At 47.3% G+C, this 23,105-nt stretch overlaps 1 protein-coding gene across 16 annotated transcripts in view; it reads left to right on the forward strand.

Moving 5' to 3' along the window:
* LOC126986861 (serine/threonine-protein phosphatase 6 regulatory ankyrin repeat subunit B-like) overlaps positions 1–23,105 on the forward strand; it is a 124,462-nt gene that overhangs the window by 18,727 nt on the left and 82,630 nt on the right. For all 16 annotated transcript variants that reach the window (XR_007739999.1, XR_007740001.1, XR_007740000.1 and 13 more), the window contains exons 2-4: positions 2,753–2,927; positions 6,336–6,422; positions 20,254–20,425. Coding sequence is in view for 11 of the 16 variants with exons in the window: in XM_050843323.1 (XP_050699280.1) it covers positions 2,760–2,927; positions 6,336–6,422; positions 20,254–20,425 (427 nt within the window). In the remaining 5 variants the exon portion in view is untranslated. The remainder of the gene's footprint in view (positions 1–2,752; positions 2,928–6,335; positions 6,423–20,253; positions 20,426–23,105) is intronic.

Below are 23,105 nucleotides of genomic sequence, written 5' to 3' on the forward strand. Positions count from 1 at the left end.
TGGAGTGTTCGTAATGGTTCTGTTCTTCCTTAATCGCATTCTTTTTCTTCTTTTTCTGTTTCTATTTTTTTTTTCTTGTTCATCTTCGTCTTCGTCTTTTTCATCTTTTCTTCTTCTTGATCTTCTTCTTCTTATTATTATTATTATTATTATTATTATTATTATTATTATTATTATTATTATTATTATTATTATTATTATTATTATTATTATTATTATTATTATTATTATTATTATTATTATTATTATTATTATAATTTTCATCATTACTACTATTATCCTTATTACTATTGTTTTCATTATTGTTATAGTCTTTATGTTCATCTTTCTTATTGTTGTCGTTGCTGATAATGTTATTACTTTTATTACTATCATTACTATCACTCGTAATGGTGGCATCATTATTAGTAGTGTATATTAGTAGTAGTAGCAAGGATGGTATGTTATCGGATCGTGGCGTTAAGTAAGCGTGCCTTCCTCAGGCGTATACAAGACTGATGGCGGTACTTTGTCGCGCCGTCTGGGCCGTCCATGATGAATGTCCGGCGTGTCCATTGTGCCGGGAACCCATCGAGGGGCGTGTGTCTTGTAGCACAAACTACCACACCGCTCTCTTCGTTCTTATATGAGTTAAAACTTTGCAGCATTTTTCGCATACAAAATATAATCCCTGTACGAAACTGACATCACTAACAAATGGCAATTAAGGGAAAGATGTAATAAACACTGTCATCGAGTCATGTATATGTCAAAGGATGAGGTTTTATCCATACTATTACTGTCTATTTACTTATCTATCGAACTCAATTCTGCATTAGCACTGCCCTCGTATCCTCCTCCTTTGACACACAAGTGCCAGCACTAGTAAGTCTTATGTGATTCTGCTATACTTCAATATATGTATGCCACTGTAAAGAGCTGTTGCGTCTCCACGCCAGCCACCCCGACCTAGCGCGGCGAAGCTTCCTGTGGGGCCGGCAGATAGGTGGCGCTGAGGTCGTCCGGGAAGGCGTAGGTCAAGGGTCACGTGGGGCGTCGTGAGCTGTGTCTGAGGCGGAGGGAAGGTCACGCCGCCTCCGCCTCGCCTGCTACTCGTGGCTCATGAGTTATTCACCCGTCCTGGCGCTGCCGGGGAAAAGTGACGTCTACACTTACATTTATGTGTTTTTGTTGTTGTTGTTATTGTTGTTGTGTGTATGTATATGTGCTTCTCTACATGGGAATAAAGGGGCTTGCGGCAAAGAGAAAATGAACCCCCCCCCTCTCCTGGTGGTAAGGGAGTGAGCGTCGAATTGACTCAAGAGTGACTCAGAGGGAGGGGGATCGCGTGGTGTGCATATGGCCGATACGGACGGAGCGGTGACTGTCACGTTCCTGACACACGCCGCCCCCTCCGAGACCATCGCGTGAATACGAGGAGTGAGTACTTGTTGGGTGACTCACCGCAGCCTCTTGGACTGATAACGTAACTGGGCCGACCTCTTCTGCGTCAGAGCTTACATAACCCCCTGAAAGTCCTCGAGGCGCGGCTCAAGGACGAGCGGCCGGCCTCCACCTCTTAGATATCCAGCGGAATGGCTTGCATCGTAAGTCTACATCACCACCGAACTTTCTGCGCCTTCGCTGTGCGCAAGAGAGTGTATGATGGAGTAAACACTTTTCCCAACTTCCATACAAGCGCCACTTGCTACCAGCCTGTTATTACACTGGCCTCTGGACAGCATGCAGCCTCGAGTGGCTTCCGCGGGACACGCCCTTCGAAATGTTCTCGGCCACAACACCGGAAAGGAAAGTTAACTGCACGCAGAGGAAAGTTGCAGCGATGTGACTCTACCTGCACCGTCAACGTCAAGGTCAGTCCGTAGGAGGGGAAGCAGCACGTGCGGCTCGCCCTGCAGGACGTGTCCGGCGTGTCGCTGCTCCTCGGAGTCATGGAAGATCCTCCGTGGCTCAGGTCATGGAAGATTGCAAAGGGAAGACCTTTCAGCAGTTCCTGAACACAGCACACATGGAGGTGTCTTGCCGGACTCATCCATCAGGCGTGCTTCACCCTGGACACTGCACGCTTGCGGCATTTTCGATGGCTGGGTTAACTTGAGGAATATTGACATTCACATCGATAAGGACACCACCTCCGCCATTTTCATTAACTCCGAGGAGTGCTGCACCTTCAGGTCGATGGAGACCCCGTGGCCCGACGGGTTGCTGCACCGTGACCTGCGATACCTTGGTCTCCTGCATGGTATAGTCGCTATCACGTCCCGACATCGTGCCTGAGTACCGGTGCTGCCCTCACCGCCGGCAAGCGACCCCGTGCCCCCAGAGGAAGTGGCCGAGTAACTGCAGCCGTGCGGAACCACCTATGAGGCTGCCTTTGGTTATTTGGGAGTTGCTGGCTGAAAAAAGTTTACTCTGAATGCCGATACTTTGGCTACTTTGAAAGTTTAAGCTTTCGTTTGATCTATAAATATTAGTATTGGATTATGTCCACAACCTGTCTTGTCACTCGTGGTGAGAAATGTCGACAATAATTCCCTTGTCTTAATCGCATGACACCAAAAGACGAAACACCGGGGCGGCAGCGACGTGCAAGATGGCGCTTTCAGTCACTATTTTTCGCGTTAGGGCAAAAAAACGTACCACTCGTTTGTCTTTCTTTAGAAAACGCGGACAAAAATTCTAAACTATATAGCATGTTTTGTCCCCCAGGGCGGTGGGACCGGCATTACATAGCTCTTTCTTTCTTCCTTAGATCGACCATGACGGCGGCGGTGGCGGGCGTGGGCGTGGACATGGGGGGCGGGGACGTGGGCGGGCGCGAGGACCCCGCCGAGCCCGTCCCCGGCCCCAGCGAGGGCGTCACGCCGCTCATGTACGCGTGCCAGCAGGGCCGCGACCACACCGTGCGGCAGATTATCCACAGGAAGGTGTGTGTGTGTGTGTGTGTGTGTGTGTGTGTGTGTGTATGTGTGTGTGTGTCCATCTTTCAGTCCTTTTCCTTTCCTCACAGTCAGAATCACAAAATTGAATACGCTTATTGCATTTGGTTGGCTTTCATCTTAACATTATTTCGCTTTCCTTTATTCTTCACATTTTTTTTCTGGTGACACTCTTATTTGCTTTCTTCCATTTTGTTTGGTTTTATCGTATCGTTCTTTTCTTCTGGCTATTATCTTTTCTTTTATTAATATCCTCCAGCTTATCTTTAGGCCTGTGTGGAGAGAGAGAGAGAGAGAGAGAGAGATTTTTTCATTCTGTTTTTCTTATGTCTGTGTTTGTCAGTCTATCCTTTGGTCTGTATGTCTGTCTACCTGTCTCTGTCAGGTCTCTATGTCTGTCTATCTCTCGCTCTGTCTCCCCCATCTATCTGCTATCTATTCATCTATAAATCTATCTTGCTTCATGGTTGTATTTAATTATTATCTAATTTTATGTTTGCTTCAGTCTTCCATAAAATTCAACGTTTGCTCTCTTCTGGAAGGAACCGGAGGCGGAAGGAAGAGCCAACATTTGTTCTTTCTATCCTAACACGATTTTTTAGTAGAATTTTCCATTTTATTAACAGAGTACGCAAGAAAATAGATCTCTCTCTCTCTCTCTCTCTCTCTCTCTCTCTCTCTCTCTCTCTCTCTATCTCTCTCCTCTCTCTCTCTCTCTCTCTCTCTCCTCTCTCTCTCTCTCTCTCTCTCTCTCTCTCTCTCTCTCTCTCTCTCTCTCCTCTCTCTCTCTCTCTCTCTCTCTCTCTCTCTCTCTCTCTCTCTCTCTCTCTCTCTCTCTCTCTCTCTCTCTCTCTCTCTCTCTCTCTCTCTCTCTCTCTCTCTCTCTCTCTCTCTCTCTCTCTCTCTCTCTCTCTCTCTCTCTCTCTCTCTCTCTCTCTCTCTCTCTCCACCACACTCATGACCTCAATTCACTCCCGTCACGCTAATATTGATTAACAAAAACTATGAATGCAAAGTCGATGCGAGGCAGGAATGTGTCAACTGAATATTCCTTTTAGCTCCCTCTGTCTTCTCTCCCTTTCCTCCGTTTTATTTTACTTAGTCAGCCTTCCCTCTAGTCGTTTCCTTACTTCCCTCCATTTTTATTTTATCCTCACCTCCCCGCCTCTCTTTCCGTCATTACCTTCTCTCATTTTCCTCCCTTTTATGTTTCTTCTCCCTCTCTTCCTTCCCTCCCTTCATTCATTTTATTACCTCCTTCCTTATTACATCTTCACTTTCCCCCTTCTCTTTTTCTGTCCTTACCTTCCTCTTCCTTCTCTCCTTTTCCTTCTTTTTATCCTCCCTCTTCAGCAAGCCCACACTCTCCTAATTTATTTTCTTACCTCCTTCCATGTTTTTTTATTTCATCTTCGTTTTTCCGTCTCTCTTTCTGTCCTTGCCTTTCTCTTCCTTCTCTCCTTTTCCTCCCTCTTTTCTTCCTTTCTCAGCAAATCCCTCCTCTCCTCGATTATTTTTTTACCTCCTTCCATTTTTTATTTCATCTTCGTTTTTCAGCCTCCCTTCTCTCCTTACCTTTTTCTTAATTCTCTATCTTTCCTCTCTTTTTTCCTTCCTTCTCTTCATTGTTTTCTTACCTTCCGTTTTTATTTCCCCGCCTCTCTTTCTATCTCTACCATTCTCTTACTTCTCCATCTTTCCTCTCTTTTATCTTCCCTCTTTAGCAAATCCTTCCTCTTTTGATTTATTTTATTGCCTCGTTCCATTTTTATCATGATTTCACTTTCCCGTCTCGGTTTATGTCTCTCCATCCTTTCTCCTTCCTCCCTGTTTGCACCTTCCCTCCCTTTCTTTTCATACTAACCCTTTTCTATTCCTCCCTCCCTCCCTCCCACTCTCCTACCTTTTCTTTCTCTATACAATTAATTTCACCTCTCTCTCTCTCTCTCTCTCTCTCTCTCTCTCTCTCTCTCTCTCTCTCTCTCTCTCTCTCTCTCTCTCTCTCTCTCTCTCTCTCTCTCTCTCTCTCTCTCTCTCTCTCTCTCTCTCTCTCTCTCTCTCTCTCTCTCTCTCTCTCTCTCTCTCTCTCTCTCTCTCTCTCTCTCTCTCTCTCTCTCTCTCTCTCTCTCTCTCTCTCTCTCTCTCTCTCTCTCTCTCTCTCTCTCTCTCTCTCTCTCTCTCTCTCTCTCTCTCTCTCTCTCTCTCTATCTATCTCTCACTCTCTCTCTCTCTCTCTCTCTCTCTCTCTCTCTCTCTCTATCTCTCTCTCTCTCTCTCTCTCTCTCTCTCTCTCTCTCTCTCTCTCTCTCTCTCTCTCTCCTGCCTGTGTCCTCATCCTTTCCTCCCCTCTCCCTTGCTTTCTCTCCTCTTCACACCCTTCCTCCCCCTTCCAACCTCATTCCTTTCCTTCCCTCTCCATCCCTTCCCTTCATTTTCCTAGACACACTATAGAACGGAGTTAATCAATATTGTGTGTGTGTGTGTGTGTGTGTGTGTGTGTGTGTGTGTGTGTGTACTGAGAGAAATTCATGGCTTATATATTTTACTTATCTCAAACTCTCTAACTACATATCTGCTTGTTCACTCACTCATTCGTTCACTCACTCACTCACTCACTCCTCCTCCCTTCCCAGCCATACACTCCCTTCTCCCTCTATTAATCCTCCTTTCTTTCCCTTTCCAGCCATCCGCATCCCCTCCTCCCTATGTTAATACTCCTTTCTCTCCTACTTTAGCCCGTTACATTCCCTTTTCTCTCTGTTAAACCTCTTTGCTCTCCCCAGACTTACTCATCTCTTTTTTTCTCTTTTAATAACCCTCCCTGCTCTCCCATCCTACCCCTACACCCACTCTCCTCCTTATACCAAACCTCCCTGCTCTCCCATCCTACCCCTACACCCCGTCTCCTCCTTATACCAAACCTCCCTGCTCTCCCATCCCATCCCTACATCCCCTCTCCTCCTTATACCAAACCTCCTTGCTCTCCCTTCCCACCCCTACACCCCCTCTCCTCCTCATACTAAACCTCCTTGCTCTCCCTTCCCACCCCTACATCCCCTCTCCTCCTTATAGTAAACCTCCCTGCTCTCCTTTCCCTGCCGTGTCCCTCACCTCCCTGTTAAACATACTCTCCCTTTCCAGTTTTATACACTCACTCCCCTTTTTGCTAAACCCCCTTTCTCTCCTTTCCCTGCCGTACACATGTCCTCCTTTCTTTAGTAAACCTTGCTCTACCTTCCCCGTCCTACACTCCCACCCCCTTTATTAATCCTCCTTGCTCTCCCTTTCCAACCACATTCATCCTCTTATTCCTATCCTTAACCGCATTGGTCTCCCCTTCCACTCGTACTCCTCCCCTTCCTCCCTTGATTAAGCTTCCTTCCTCTCCCTTCCCAGCCGTCCAGCGTGCACGAGAGGGACAGGACGGGCAAAACAGCGCTCCACTACTGTGCTGAGAACCCGACTCTCTCCTGCATAGACCAGGTAAGGCCACGCCACAACCTGCCCCTCTAATGTCGTCCTGGTGTCCCGCGTCGTGTTCAGGCGTCGAGGCTTCAGGCAAAAGAATGATGTGTTGGGTATGTTCCTTAACCCCTTGACTGCGGATTTCTTAGCAGAAGACATCACCAAGCTACAGGAGTGGAACAAAAAGTGTCTGCTACAATTCAATGAAGAAAAATGTTAAGTCCTGCAGCTTGGGAGGGGATATCCTGCATACCAATACCACATGAGAAACAGTCCACTATCCACCACAGAGGCAAAGAGAGACTTGGGACTATATGTTACCAGGCTACAAGTGAAAGCCAAATCCGTGCCAATCGCAGAGGACAGGTTAAAGTTGGATCTCTATTTCAGTTCGAGTGTATATAAAAAATATAAAAATGGACTTGGAAGTTAAAAGTTACGTTTACAAATAAAGCGAAGAGTAGCATAATTTTTGACAACAAGTATTTTTTAATGCTTCTGCTAAGAGTAATAATATATCAGTTAGTGTTAATAATCGTGAATTTAAACCTATTATAGTAATTCTGGAAGTTAAAGTTACGCATACAAATAAAATAAAGAGCAACATTCATTTCGCCAGGAGGTAGTTCGGATGCTTCTGATACGAGAATTAATTTGAGCGATACTCAGAAACGTTTGCTTTTAGACCATCGTGTGACTTCAGGGAACGTGTTACAGCTCTTGAGTGAATAGATCTAATAGAGGAATGGCGAAAGGTAGGAATAGCTTAAGCGAGTATTAGTGGTAGTGGTAGAGCAGAGAGACTAGAGGTTTTTTTTTACAGCAAAGGAGACAGCTCAAGGGCACAAAAAAGGAAACAATACAAAAAAAAGCCCGCCACTCACTGCTCCTGTAAAGAATCCGAAGAGGTGGCCGAAAGAGCAGTCAGTTACGTGAGCAGGTGACGTAGAGAAGGTCAATGTTCGAACACCTGAAGACACAACAGTCGGTGAATTGGCTTGCTGTTATTGCTGTTGTCATTGTTGTTATTGTTATCGTCATGGAAGGTAATTATGTCCAGGTTGAAGAGAGCATGTAGGAAAAGAAGCTCAGGGCTCAATTAGAGAGAGAGAGAGAGAGAGAGAGAGAGAGAGAGAGAGAGAGAGAGAGAGAGAGAGAGAGAGAGAGAGAGAGAGAGAGAGAGAGAGAGAGAGAGTTGTAATAAAAATAAAAATAAAAACTAGTCAAATACATAGTTGTACGAGTACGAGAGGAGTATTAGCAAGAAACTCGAAGCGGACAAGACAGAAGCAAATAAGGGAAGGAGGAGCAAAGCAAAAGTAACATTAAACGAAATAAATAAATAAAACAGATAAACGAAGGAATAACTGCAAAGCTTGACGGAACAAACTGAAGCAGGTAATGGGATCTAAAACACAACAAGATACGAATGGAGGAAAGCAAGCAAATACGAGACACACACCGGCATGGAGAGACAGACTCGCCAGCACGAAACATGAGAGAGAATCAATACGGAGAGGAACAGACAGGCACAGACGAGGACTGGCATCGGTGATAACAGCGTCCCAAGGAGTCAGGGGCCGGTCCTCACCCGTGCAACGTCGATCACCTGTCCCAGCGTTGCGCCAAGAGGGAGGAAGGCAGAAGGACAGCGCACTTGGGAATACAGTGAGCGGCAAATCAAGGTCCAGAGAATATTTTGAGAGAAATTATGCCTTTCATATGCACCTGTAAATCAGACATTGTTGTGGAAGGTAACTATTGAAAAATTATATAAAGCTCGAGCTTGCACGCCCTCTTTTGGTAGTTGATGATAACGACGAAATATAACTCTCCGTGTGATAGGTTCAAGATGAAAGAAAGCTTTAGACTAGTAGTTTGAATCTTCTTGTAAAGAGAATGTGCAGCCGCATCCGAGATGCTGACCAGCCCGTTATCCCAACCCTACGCGGGGAGTAAGCGGGTCAGTAAGTGGAGGGCGAGGTGGAGGCTGTGGCGCCCTGAGAGAAAACGACAGGCGGTGAGGAAGGGGCGTCGCCAGATGACGGAATTCTAAGACACAGGAGCAGATCCCCCGGGGTCAGCAGCAGCACGGCGGAGGGATTGGTGATGCAACAGTTGTGCCTCCTCGTCACCTCCACGCCCAGAGGCAAAAGTCGCCGTTGCTGCAGCAAGGCGCGGAAAGCCTCGCCGTACGTGCATTCCTTAATCACTCTTACTCCCAACAAGTTGCGTTTTGCCGCCAGCCTCCTCCAGATGGCATACACGTGACTGTTCAGGATGGCAGCGGCCACAGCGGACACTACCATAGATTTGCTAACCACATCCCTGGTGGTGCGTTGATCCCACGCCCGCTGACCCTGCCCGTGTGGCACATCTGCCACGAAGCGGATTCCTTCATTCTCCGAGGCCTCAGCCACCTCCTGCATCAGGCTGGTCCGTAAGTAGTGGGCCTCGACCATGTAGCTGAGGTCCATCCCCGCTGTGGTCACCACCACCGTTGAGGCGGAGCGCCACTCCTCCTCTGGCAGCAAGGTCACACCAGGAAACTCGTGAAGGGCCGCCTCCAGCGCTGTTCGGCCAGGATCCGCCCCGCACACAGCCACAATCACCTCCTCGGGATCGCTGCAGAAGTCCTCGGCCGCAACCTTCGGGATGAATTGCTGAGGTATCATCCTGAGATCTTGGTTGGCGGGACTAACCACCCACACTACAGCTGGCGGGAGTTCGTTTGGCAGCAGGTTGATGTCTTGCGTCTCTGGTGAGAACCAGCCCAGCAGCAAGTCGCCCTGCTCCTCGTACAACCCGAGCACAGCATCAATGAAATTCCTGGTCTCGAAGGCTTGCTCAGTTTGGTCCCGCAAGTGAATTTTATGTTTTTCCACAAAATTGCCCACATCACGAAGCTTCTCTCGCTCACCCCCCGTGTAAGCGGCCGGAGCGGTGAGCAAACTAGATATTATTGGAGCTGCCGCCGAACAGGCCGCGGCTTGGGCTAACAAATCGACGCTTAGCTCTTCCATACATACAACCTCATCCCTGTCGGACCAGCAGGGCGTCTGCTGCACGGCGCGTTGGCTGCGGCCAAGTAAAACCTGCACGATGAATCGCCGGTCGGGCACAAACTCCCTCGCCTGCACCAGTAGTTGCAGCACACGGACGTCCTCTGCCTTGGGGTCCTCAGCCTCGTGGTCACTAAAGAGCACGACGGCGTCACCATGGCGGACTGATTTGTGTCGCTTGTCCATGGGCGGCAACAGGCGGGTAAGGTCCTTCTGCAGGCTGGTACAAGACACCACTTTGACGGGCAGGAAGCCGGTGAGCCAAAGGTAACGGGACGTCACCTCGCCGGGCACAAGCAAAATCACCTCCAAGTTGTTGTTGTTGTGTATCTTGACCGCCTTCAATAGACGAGCCAGGTTGTTGGGGTCACTCTCTCCCAGCACGACGATGCGCGGGTGTCTGGACTCCTGGGGGGGGTAGCGGGCCTCGCGAAAATATTGTGCCACCCACACGCCCAGATCGGCACTGACGTGTACGAACCACAGCACGCCCACCACCACGATCACGGTTGCTGCCGCCCTGCCGGTATTAGTGGAGGGTGTTATTTCTCCGTAGCCCACCGTAGACATCGTCACCACCACCCAGTACACGTAGACCCCGAAGGAGCGGATGGGCTGCAGGGTGCCTTCGGCCGTTGGGTGGGCGCCGTACAGTGACTCGTGTTCCTCGGCCACCTGCAGCACCCCGGACATCACCAAGATGGCCAGCGCCAGTCCGAGTCCTGAACGCACCGCCTTACTCAGACGGCTCGAGGCCATCAGACACTCTGAGTGGAAGAAGCGGACCAATGTGAGAAAGGTGAAGGCGTACATGTTGAAGCCATGGTGCAGGGCGGCGCAGGCCTGCGTGAAGAGCCACACGTCCACCACGGTGGCCATCAGCTGTGGCCAGAAGGTGACGCACCAGTGGAGGACAAGGCGCACCAGGAAACACAGGTGCACCAGGAAGGCCACCCACTGCACGCCACCCCAGGAATCGCAGGTCACCAGACTGGGACGCTCATTGTGGGCGTCTGCCAGGAAGGCCACGGCGCCTACCAAAGCGAGTGCCGGCACCAGGGGCGCCATTTTAGCGTGCAGGCGGTGGGAGAGGAACAGCGGCGTGTGGCGGCGGGTGAGCTGCATCCCCACGCCGAGCAGCACTGCGTACACGGCCATGCCCGCCCCCAGCCCCGTGTGCCACGCGGTCTTGACGTGCACAGGGCTCGCGTCACAAAACTTCAGGTTCTCCATGGCTCCGCCGCTCGGTGGAAGGAATGAAAATTGTGAGTCAAAATGAACTAAAATAAACACCATTCTCAGCGCGGAAACCAAAGCACACTACTTGACTATTACTGAAACCCAAAGAATCTCCTCCACACAGCCGGAGCAATACATACAGTAACGGAAAGACAACCTCCGCTTCTCTTAGGACTGCTCAGACGATATTAAGAGTGCCCTTCCTGCCCAGGGTGAAACACTCGGTAAGTAACGTGTAGCGTTAGTTGCGCGTCGTCGTCACAAGTGGCGAAGTGAAGAAAATTGCGGAAACGAACATGGTGCAGTTAATGAAAAAAAAGTGCGATTAATGAAATAAGCCAGAGACATACAATTAAGAGAACAAAACAACATTCAAAAAAGTTTAACGAGCACAGTTATCCTATGTTGCTAATTTGGCCATCTTTCCAAACACACACACACACACACACACATACACACACACACACACACACACACACACACACACACACACATACATACCAAACGCAACACATTCACACAAAGGGAATTCACGATGTGCCCCAAAAGGCAAGAGTTATCCATTCTGTTTGTCTCCTCTTAATCCCCGGCCACAAAGGGATCGGTTGTCTCACCTCCCCCCACCCCTTCCCCCACTCGTCCCGTCCAGCTGGAAAGAAAAAAAATTCAGTACGATATTAAAACGCACTATTACCAGCACACAAAAATAGCGACCTTCACAAGTCACAGTGCCAATTAACTTTCCCGCCCGTCAGGTATGGCATGAGCCCGTCAGGTGTTGTATTACCGAGGGAGAACCAATTTGACCTTGCCATTGCACGGAGGGGAAATTAAAATACCAACCGTATATTCGCAACGCCAGCTCACTCACTGACCCCGTGGCCTCACCTCCTCGACTTCTTCTCCACTCCCTTTTCCCCTCACCATTCAGCCGCTTTTCCACCATCCCTGACTTTTTCAAACACGGCCCTTCACCCACTCCCATCACCCTTCACTTCACCCTTTTCCTCCTCTCTTATCACCCTTTTCCCAACCGTTGTTTCCTCACCCTCTCCAATCACCCTTCATTTCACCCTTTTCCTCTTATCACCCTTTTCCCAACCGTTGTTTCCTCACCCTCCATCCATCACTTTCACCCTTTACCTTTTTCCATCATCCCTGACCCCCTTAACCTCACCCTTTGCCCTTCATCCTTTTCCCCTCACCCTCCACCTTTTTCTTCTCACCCTTCACCCTTTTACCCTTTAACCCTTCAACCTTTTTTCCCTCTCACTTTTCACCCTTTTCCCCTCACCCTTCACCCTTTTACCCTCACCTTTCACCCTTTTCCCCTCACCCTTCACCCTTTTCCCCTCATTCTTCACCCGTTTTCCCACCCTTCAATTTTATACTTCCTTTTTCATCCCTTTCACCCTTTATATTACCCTTTTCTCCCACTCTTCACCCTTATCCCCTCACCCTTCATCCTTATCTTCTCACCCTTCACCCTTATCCCCTCAACCTCCACTCTTTCCTCTGCGTGAGATGAAAAACAAAACCTCCCAGCCTTGTAGCTTTCCTCGCGCGTCAAGGCCCCCAACCACTTCGATGTCAGGGAGGAAGGGTCGTGAGGCGCGTTACCAGGTGTTCGTGCTCAGCTTATTGCGCTTATCGGTTTCAAACTCGTATTGAACGTCTCGGCGCCTCCGTTCCCCTGTTTGAAAAGGCTCTCGTAGAAGTTGCTGGTATTTTCATGGATGGTTTTGTGGTATTTTCATGGACGGTTTTGTGGTATTTGCATGGACGGTTTTGTGGTATTTTCATGGACGGTTTTGTGGTATTTTCATGGACGGTTTTGTGGTATTTTCATGGACGGTTTTGTGGTATTTTCATGGATGGTTTTGTGGTATTTTCATGGACGGTTTTGTGGTATTTGCATGGACGGTTTTGTGGTATTTTCATGGACGGTTTTGTGGTCTTTTCATGGACGGTTTTGTGGTATTTGCATGGACGGTTCTGTGATCCCAGTGATAGTTTTGCACGACTTTGCATCCCTTGAGCGGGAAAATCACCCATGAAAATCTGGTTGATCTTTTCTGTGGCCTTGGGAAACCGACGTGATGGGGGACCGACACGTTTAAGAATATGAACTTTAGACTCAAGACTGTCGCGCCAATACTGATAACGGTATTCAATTAAAGTTATTGTTGACCCGCCCGCTGCGATTGGGATGGATTTCGCCTTCACTGGTAGCCTGGCAACATATACTCCCAGGTCTTTCTGTGCCTCTGTGGTGGGTAGTGGAGTGTTTCCCATGTGGTATTGGTGTGCTGGATTTCCCCTCCCAAGATGCATGACCTCACATTTTTCTTCACTAAACTGGAACAGCTACTTTTTGTTCCACTCTGTAGCTTGGTGATGTCTTCTTGTAGGAAATCCGCATCCAAGGGGTTAATATCGTCAATTAGCGACGTTCTTTTTTGGCAATAAGTGTTGGACAGAAACCGCGAAGTACAACGTTTTTTTACAGCAAAGGAAGTAGCTCAGGGTAAAAACAAATGAGAACAACAAAGCCCACTAAGCACTGCTCCTGTGAAGAGAAGTAGAGAAGAGTGGCCGAAAGAGAGGTCAACTTCGCAGGGGGAGGTGCCTCGATACTCCCCGCTTAAAAGAGGTCAAGCCGTAGGCAGGAGAAAATACAGACGAAGGAAGACACCGCCGAGTACAAAGGTCTGGTGACGCGGGTCGTGAGGCTTTTGTCCCCTCGGTTACCTCAGTAGCATGCGGCCCGTGGTTAGCGTTAATTGCCGGCTGAGTAGTTGTCCCCGAGCGATCAGAAGAGAAGGGTCGTTTGTAATTACACCTGGAGGCTCCCGGCGGCGTAGTACTACCTGGTTCTGTGAAGGGGGGAGGAGGAGGAGGAGGAGGAGGAAGAGAAGAAGGAGGAGGAAGAGAAGAAGGAGGAGGAAGAGGAGGAAGAGAAGAAGGAGGAGGAGGAGGAGGAGGCTAAAGCGGAAGAACAGACAGATTTATTAAGCAAGGTTTGTCTCCTTATAACATTAGGGTTGATTCATAGTTTTAAAGGAGCAGACCAGGGCACGCTAACGAAGTGGAAGAGGGGGAAGTAAAGGAAGAGAAGGAGGAGGATTTGGAGGAGGGGGAGGAGAAGGAGGAGGAGGAAGAATGGTAATGAGGAAAAAAGAAAATGTAGAAGCTGAAGATGTGGAATATGAAAACGGAGAAGGAAAAAAAAAAGAAAAAAAAGAGAAGGAAAGAAGAAAGAAAGGAAAAGGAATAAAGAAAGAAAAGGAGAAAAGGTGGAGGCAAGGAGAGCATAGTGGTGGAAAAAATGGAGAGAGAGGAAAAAGAAGAGGAGGAGGAGGATCACAAGGGCTACGCTTACCTCGAGCTCCCGGATCCATTATGCTACGATACTCTTTTTTTTCACTAACACAACAGTAAAACAAGGAAAGGCAAAACCCTCCCCCCCTCTATTCCCCCTGACCCTCCCCCCTCCCACGGCACTCCCCTTCCCTTTCCCCCCTTCCCTCCGTTCCTCGCCTCCTTTCACTACACTGACACGAAAAAAAGGGAGAAAACGCCTCCGAGTCTCTTAAGGGACGAGATTAAATGATGAAGGAACTCTTGTTGTGGGCTACGAGGACGAGGAGGAGGAGGAGGAGGAGAAGGAGAAGGAGGAGGAAGAGGAGGAGGAGGAGGAGGTAGGGTAAATAAATTGGAACAGAAAGAGGGAAAGAGAGTTTGAAAATTAAGAAACAGGTCTGTGTATATGATGAAAGATTTGTTTGTTGGAGTAGTAGTAGTAGTAGTAATAGTAGTAGTAGTAGTAGTAGTAGTAGTAAAGGGAGGAGGAGGAGGAGGACGAGGACGAGGTAGGGTAATTAAATAGGAACAGAAATAAGGGGTGGGTGGGGGAAATGGAGTTAGCTTATGCATATGGTGAAAGAATTGTTCCTTTGGAGGAGGAAGAGGAGGAGGAGGAAAAGGAATACGAGAAGGATCAAGAACAAGAACTAGCAGGAAAGAATGATAAAATACATGAATGAATAACTGTTACCGAGAAAGAGGGGAAGGAGGAGGAGGAAGAGGAACAACAACAGGAACAGGAACCGAAAGAGAAGGAGGAAGAGCAAGAACAAAGGAACATATCAAGCGGGAAGTAGAGGAAGAGGAGAACAAATAAGAAAAAGATATATTAAAAAAAGAAGAAAAGAGAATCGACGTGTTTGAGGAAAGGAAAAAAAAAAACAGCGAGAGGTCGAACTGATCAGAAAAGACTCAAAGAAAAATAGATGATCTGGAAGGACTTGTAGAAGGAGAGAACAACGAGAAATGATATTACCGAAGGGAGGAAGAATGGTTGAGTGCCGGGAACAGGAGAACAGCAGCGCCAGAATAGACAAGCAGTGTGCCGGAGGGCGAAAAGGAGCAAGATGTAGAGGGGGAGGATGAGAGGAACCATTATTGATCACCTTTACCTGCTGGCTGCCACACCTGACCACAGAGAACGCTACCTATTCCCCTCTCCCTCCCTCCCTCCCCCCACCCCCAATCACGCGTCCCCCTCCGTCTTGGATGCTAAAATATTCACCGCGGGGGCCAGACAGCGACAAGCCACACACCTTACTGCCACCTGTCCCTCGTCTCACCTGCGCCTTGACCTTGGGAGAGTGACAGTGCTTGCCGGACACAACCTGACGACGGTAAAGATTGCCCGCCAGGTGTGAGGTGTGAAGCTGACCTGCTTACACGCTTACATCAACCAAAAGAAAATTATATAAAGAAAATACCATCTTAGTTTACCCTGGGGCCCTGATGGTGCTAACGAACTTATGACCAAGGACGGGACAATATTCTCTCAGTTTTTTTTTTTTTTTTTTTTTTTACAGTAGAGGAGTCAGTTCAAGGGCATAAAAAAAGGTAACAAATGTAAAAAAAAAAGCCCGCTACTCACTGCTCCTATAGGTGTGAGGCTTAGGACTCACCTGCTTGCACCTTTCCATCACCTGAGGAGCCTTAAAACACCTCAGACAGCCCTTAGTTTACTTTTGGACCCAGGCAGTGCTGACGAGCTTATGACACCTTTCTATCACCCGAGGAGCCTTAAAACACCTCAGACAGCCCTTAGTTTACTTTTGGACCCTGGCAGTGCTGACGAGCTTATGACACCTTTCTATCACCCGAGGAGCCTTAAAACACCTTAGACAGCCCTTAGTTTACTTTTGGACCCGGGCAGTGCTGGCGAGCTTATGACACCTTTCTATCACCCGAGGAGCCTTAAAACACCTCAGACAGCCCTTAGTTTACTTTTGGACCCAGGCAGTGCTGACAAGCTTATGACCAAGGATGAAAATTTGGTTAGTGTTCTCAGACGCATCCACCTCTCACATCAACTGTTTCCAAAGGCTGAAAACGAGATCAGTCGGGTTCCAATGAGTGTGTTTTTTAGGTTCATGGTACAGAAAAATGGCCTAACTACCACCAGAGTCATAAAACTACCCCTGGAAATGCCGAAAACTCATACGGAAGACTTGTCAGTTGTGTGTGGTCGGCCGCAGAGATGTTTAAGAATATGGCTCTCTCTAGATGTGAGGTATCTGGGTCACCTGAAGGAGCTCGTAAACAAACCAAGACGGCCCTCAGTTAGAACTATACCCAAAGCATTAAGAAACCCAAGACACATTAGGCAATCGTTTATTCCCAGCAGCGCCAGTGAGAGCTCATATTGTTTCCATGAGTGTGTGTACGCCTCGCCTCGTCACCCGCACCCGTTGCATAATTGTTACCTCATCAGAATTAAGGATTTGTTGGCTTTATGAATGATTGTCTGTTTGTTTGTTTGTCTCCGTTTGTCTGCCTGTCCGATGTCCAAGGGCATCTTCATTCCGGCAAGTGTTTTATAGTGGCGCCATCTTCTCTTGGCTCATGCTGCCCCCCGGAGCTCGTTCTTGATTCACTTGGACGGTTTCCTTTGGAGTCCGGGTTGATGGGTGGTCTTTAGAACAGCATGTGGGTAGTTTTAGGCCACTCGGTGGTGACTGAAAAATCCCAGGTGGTAGCAGCGGATTCGAACTCACTTTCAAGACGTATTCATTTTTATATTCGAGTTAAAACCATTTCAGTGTATTCGAATTCGTATTCGTATTCGTTGGAATTTGAAGTACTCGATTCGTATTCGAATACACAGCTCAGGTATTTACTCCATCTCTGCTCTGCGGCAAAACGAGGCTCTAATAGACTTTTCCAGAGTTAGTAACCTACTGTTCGACACGCGTCCTCGATCGTTTGCCACGCCTAAGTTAACACAATTCCTAAACCACTAGTAAAGGTAAAAATTAAGTTAGGTGCATACGCTATAGCTGCACGTGGCACTGACGAACTGAAAAAAAAATATACCTAACGAAGGCGCCGCAGTACAACACAAGAGACTTTCGGGCTCTTTTGAAGTAGTGTCCGGCACTTGTCCCTGGCTCTGTTTTGATCCCCGGCCGCCACCTTGTGCTTGGGTGACCAGGCGGAAAGGCACTCCCGTCATGCACCCGCTCCTGGTCACAGGCAGTTCGAGAGACGCAAGAGCGGGCGTTGTCCAGCGGCTTCAGTGGGCGAGGTGCTTAAAGAGGAGCGAAGGGCCTGTTGCGGCAAGCCCCACCCACCCTTTCCCCCTCCACCCCCTGCCCTTCTCCCCTCCCCCCGACACCCACTGGGGATGAAGTTTTAGGTCTATATTCCTAAACGTTTCGGGGTCCCATTACGACTATTTTTCAATGCCACAGAAAAGAGTAACTGGATGGGAGCAACGATGCCAGATTGTCGTATTCAGCCTCTGATATTTACCGATTTCCAACCCAAAAATATCTCCTCCACCCCGGTAACTAGATTAATTTATAGTTATCGTTGAAACGGTTAATTAATAGTGCTTTATTGCTGTAGCTGTGGCTCAGAAACCTCAAAATATGATCTAAGTCTGGCAGCGCTGGTTTCCATGGATGACCTTCCCGTTCATGGTGCAGAAGTCGTGTATAACTATCATCACTACGATCATAAAGCAGTCCATGAAAATGTCAGCAACTTCTACGAGAGGTTTTTCAAATAGACAAACGTTTAGAAATACGGGTTTTATCGTTTCGCTGCTTGGGCGGGTGTGGGTTTGTAAAGGGTTGTATTATGCACGGGTGGGCATATCAGACTTGTAGGGGAGGATGGATGGAAGTCACTGCATGGATTTATAATGTTTCAAACTCCAAGAGAAGAAATGTATGATGTGTGTGTGTGTGTGTGTGTGTGTGTGTGTGTGTGTGTGTGTGTGTGTGTGTGTGCAGCGCCGTAGTGTAGGCCTCCAGCGGTCCGTGGTGGGGCACAAGAGGACGTGCAATCATGTGGAGGAAGTGGATAGGGGACGCAGATCAGTAAGAGGACATGACGGAACTCCGGGAACACATAGGAGCTGGGGCTGTAGTGGAGGTAGAGAGTAAAGGAGTTTTTATAGTGCTTCGGAGTCTGTGGGGGAAACTGGATGGTTTGGGCAGCAAAGAAGAGAGTTGGGGATAGAGTGTTCTCGCCATGGGGAAGCTAAAATGTCCACGAGGATAAATTGGAACTGCAGGAACACATCGAAGGTCTGTAGAGGATGTGTATGGAAGATGGAGGGTTTATACTTCTCTACAGACTATGTGGAAAGCGGATGGCCTGTGCAGTGAAGTAGAGAGCTGGAAATTAAGTCCTTTCGCCGTGAAGATAAAAGACTTGAACGAGGACATGATGTAACCGCAGGAACACGTAGAAAGTGGATGGAGTTTTTATTACTTTGAAGACTGTGTGGAAAATGGATGTCCTGAGCAGCGAAAGGGAGAGGCGGAGATGAAATGGAAGGGTCTTTTGGAGATGACGTCCGCGTTTGGAAATGGAAGGACGATATTTAGTGTGAAGAAAGAGGTTGAGGAGGTGGAGGAAGAAGGCAGAGAGTGACTAGAAGGTGATTATGTTATTAGGACAGGTTAGCACAGGTAGGGGTAGCCAAGTAAACGTTAGATAAGAGTGTACGGAAGTGTGGAGAAAGGGGTTGAAGAGGTGAGGTGGAGATTGACTGGAAGGGGTTGGTGTTACTAGAAAAGGTTGATAGTCAGGTGAGAACAGGATATGTTAGTCAGGTAAATGCTAGGTAAAGGTGTAGAAGAGGTGAAAGAGGGGGGGGGGGGGGGAGGGGGGGAAAAAGGTGGAAAGTAACTGGAAGGTGAACACAGGAAGGGTTGTTCAGGTAAGTGCTGGGTAAGGGCGTGGAAGAGGTGAAGGGTTTAAAGGGGAAATAGAAGGTTGTCGAGCTTGTAAATAACCACAACAACCCTCTGTGACCTGCCCTCCGCGTGACCCTGCTGTAATGCATGTATTCACAGAGTTGATAGAGCCATTCCCCCGTTATTAATTTATCGTAAGCGAGTTATTCCTCCATCACGAGAATTACATGTTGTTGTTGTTGTTGTTGGTGGTGGTGGTGGGTGATGATGGCGGCGGTTGACGGTAGCTACATAATAGTTACTGTTTGTGAATTTGTGTGTGTGTGTGTGTGTGTGTGTGTGTGTGTGTGTGTGTGTGTGTGTGTGCTTAGGTAGATGCAGTGAGTGGTTTGTACTGTTAGTTGTGGTGCAGGTAATTTTCACTTCACAGGTGGTAATTAGCCTGGGGGGGGGGGTTGCTCCCTTAGGGGGCGTTAGTATTACTATTCCAGGGGGGTCGCGTGCCCTGGGGAAAAATCTGAATTTAATGATATATGTTATTCTCTTTCCAAGACCTTAGCGTAATTTTTTGAAGTTTACGAAAAAAAAGCCAAACCATCGCAATTAATAACTTATGTTTTTTTTTTATAGTCTACTTAGGCTTATCATTGTCTGTTGAATCAGGGAGGGAATGTTATCTATACATGCAAGAGAGGCGAGGAGGGAAGGGCCCGTCCCTAAAGAGGGCGTTGTTGTAAAGAGATTAAGAACCACTTTTATAAACTTTGGTGTTAGGTATTGTCACAGATAGGGAAACTTGTTTAATAGAAAGTATTTGTTCTGGTATTCCTACTACTACTACTACTACTACTACTACTACTACTACTACTACTACCACCACCACCACCACCACCAGTGTATGCAAGTGTCATCGCGCTGCCTCGCTCACAAAATCCTTGCACTTCACATTTACGTTTCAGACATCGCGACGTAAAATTTTCTACCTCTAAAAATACTTGAGCCTTTCATCCTATTAGCTTGCACACACACACACACACACACACACACACACACACACACACACACACACACACACACACACACACACACGCTCACTCTTTCCCTCTCAAAATCTCTATCTATCTATCTATTTGTCCATCCATCCATCTATCTATCTACCTTTCTATCTATCTATCTATATCTATCTATTTACCCATCCACCTATCTACCAATCTATCTATTTATCTATCTATCTCTTTCTCATTCCCCTTAATCCCTCTTTTGCATCCTTTCCCCACATGCCTCCCTCACCTGTGCTCCTCTATCCCCTCCTGCCAGGTGGTGGACGCTGACCCCGGGCTGGTGGGGGCGCGCGACGAGGACGGGTACACGCCCCTACACCTAGCCACCATCGCAGGTAACCGGGCCGTCGTGAAGTACCTGCTGAATCGCGGCGCTGACGTGCAGGCGCTGGACAACGAGAAGCACACGGCGGTACACTGGGCCACGGGTGAGTGTTGGGTGCGGAGTTTGTTTGTGTTGCGGTAGGGGAGACAGATTTTTTACTTTGCTGTTTGTTTGTTTGTTGTGTATTTGAAGATATCTTTTGCCCTAATCCTCTATATTATCTCGTCCTCTTTCTCCTCTCCCATCGCTTTCATTTTCATTTACTCTTTATCGGCATCTCAGGTGTTTGAGGGCAGGTGAGCAGGCAGCTTATAATGCCCGCCCTCCTCTCTCTCTCCACCTGTTTCGTCCCTCGTAGAAATAATAATGACCAAAACAACAACAAAAAAACGTGTGCAAACTAATGTAAAAAATGGAGGTAAATAGATTCTTGGCGTGCTCCTGTTTTGTTTATATTTTTGTTTTCAGAAATAATGAGGGAAAATGTGTTTGTGTGGATGTGTGCGTGTATGTGTGCGTGTGACTGCGCGTGCGTTTGCTGGGGTACACCGTGGATGGGCCTCTTTAAGTGTTCCGCCGTGAAGCTCAAGTGAAGGGGTTTGGATACACTTCATCGCCTCTCCTTTGTCTCCTCCTCCTTCGTCCTCCTCTCTTTTCCATTCATCTTTGCCTCACTTATCTTCCTCTTCTCTCTCCCATTCCCCTTTTCGTCTCCTTTTCCTCCGCTTATCTTTTCCATTTCCGTTGTCATTCTCTCAATTTCCTCTTCTCTCTCCCATTTCTTTTTTCCTTTCCTTTTCCTCCTCTTATCTTTTCCATTTCCGTTGTCAGTCTCTCATTTTCCTCTTCTCTCTCCCACTCCCCTTTTCCTTTCCTTCTCCTCCTCTAATCTTTTCCATTTCCGTTGTCAATCTCTCTTCTTCCTCTTCTCCCTCCCACTCCCCTTTTCCCTTCCTCCCCTTCTCCCCACTTCTCTTCCTCAATATCTCTCTCTTAATTAGTTTTCTCCACTACCTCTCTACTTTGTTTCACCTGACATAATTTTGCTTATTTATCGTTATTCCTCTTTATTGTATCGGCTTTCCCTTTCCTCTAACTTCCCCTTTTTGTCTTTACACTTTTTTTTCTGGTGGCCATATACTTTTCGCTTGCCTTTTCTTTTCGTTTGTTTTACCTTGTTTTACCTGAGAACTTTGCTTTTTTGCCTTCTATCTCACTTTATCGTATTGGTTTTCCTTTTTTCTCTAACTTCCCTTCCTGGTCTTTTTTTTTCTGGTGGTCATTTACTTCTCGCTTGCCTTTCCCTTTCATTTGTCTTACCTTATTTTACCTGAGAACTTACTTTATCGTGTTTATTTTCCCTTTTCTCTAACTTCCCTTCCTGGTCTTTTTTTCTGTTGGCCGTTTACTTCTCGCTTGCCTTTCCCTTTTATTTTTTTACCTTATTTTACCCAAGAACTCACTTTATCGTATTTGTTTTCCCCTTTCTCTAACTTCCCTTCCAAGTCTTATACTTTTACTCTGCTTATGTGTAATTACAACCACTTTTATCTCATTGTTTTGTTTTACGTCCCACTTCATTGCCTCTCCTCTGTCTCCTACTAATCTACTTCATCTTGCCTTGTATATCTCTCTCCCGTCTTTCCCTTCCACCTTTTTTGCTTCCTTTCATCTGACTTTACTGTTTCCCCTCCACCCCTCTAGGCCACCTCTTTGTTTCCTCCTTCGTCGTATACCTGCCATTTGTCTTTCCCTTCCACCTGTTTCACCTGTGCTGTTTTCCCCTTTTACCCCACTTCATAGTATTTGCTTTCCCTTTCCTCTACATTCCCTTCCAGTTTTTATACTTTTTCTCTGGTTATGTCTATCTTCTTTTCTTGTGTTATTTTATTATCTGGCTTTTCCTTTCCTAACTTCCCTTTTTGTCCATATACCTTTTTTTTCTGTACATGTCTGCTTTCAATAATCTCTCCAACTTTCTCATTTTACTGCCTTTTAGCGTCCCTGTTCTTTCCTTATACATTATTTCCTTCTATACTTTGGCATTCTTTACACTCGACACCTTTGCTTTCAGTCACCTTTGCTCTTGCTTCGGCCTTCCTTTGCCTCCCCTTTCCCATCCTAGTTTCCTTCTCTCGTACTCCACCTTTTAACCTTCTTTTACCTTGCTCTCTTCACCTGTCTGTATCTTCCTAGTTGCCTCCTCTGATCTCTTTTTTTGTTTGTCTTTCTTTACCTCCATTCTTCTTTCCACATACCATCTAACAACGCTTCCCTTGGCTTTCTTTCCATCTTCTCTATTTTTCCTTTGTCTTCTTCCTGTCCTTTCTTCCTTGTCCTGGCTTGTGCTCCCTTCTCTTGCTTCTCCTTTCTTCTTTTACCTGCTTTTTCTTACCCGTGCTTTCTTCTTCTTCTTCCTACTTTATTCATCTCTTTCATCATTATCCTTCTTTTCCTCCGTGTCCCGTTTCCCTTTTCCTCTTTCTCCTTCTCTTCTTTCTTCTCAATGTCTTACTCTTTTCCTCTTTTACCACCTCCTCCATCTTCCTCTCTAGTCCCCAGTACCTCCACCCTATCCTTTCCTCCTCACACCTTTCCTTCCCTTTGCTTTCTCCCCTGCATTCCTCCCTACTCCCCTATCTTCCTCTCACGTGTCTCCATTACCTCCCTCTCATTTCCTCCTCATACGTTTCCTTCCCTTAGCTTCCTCTCTTCTCTATTCCCTATATTCCTCCATCTCCCTCTCGCTCCTTTTCAGTACCTTCTCCATCTCTTTGCCTCCT

This window comes from Eriocheir sinensis, chromosome 63, assembly GCF_024679095.1.
Source record: "Eriocheir sinensis breed Jianghai 21 chromosome 63, ASM2467909v1, whole genome shotgun sequence".
Lineage (NCBI taxonomy): Eukaryota > Metazoa > Arthropoda > Malacostraca > Decapoda > Varunidae > Eriocheir > Eriocheir sinensis.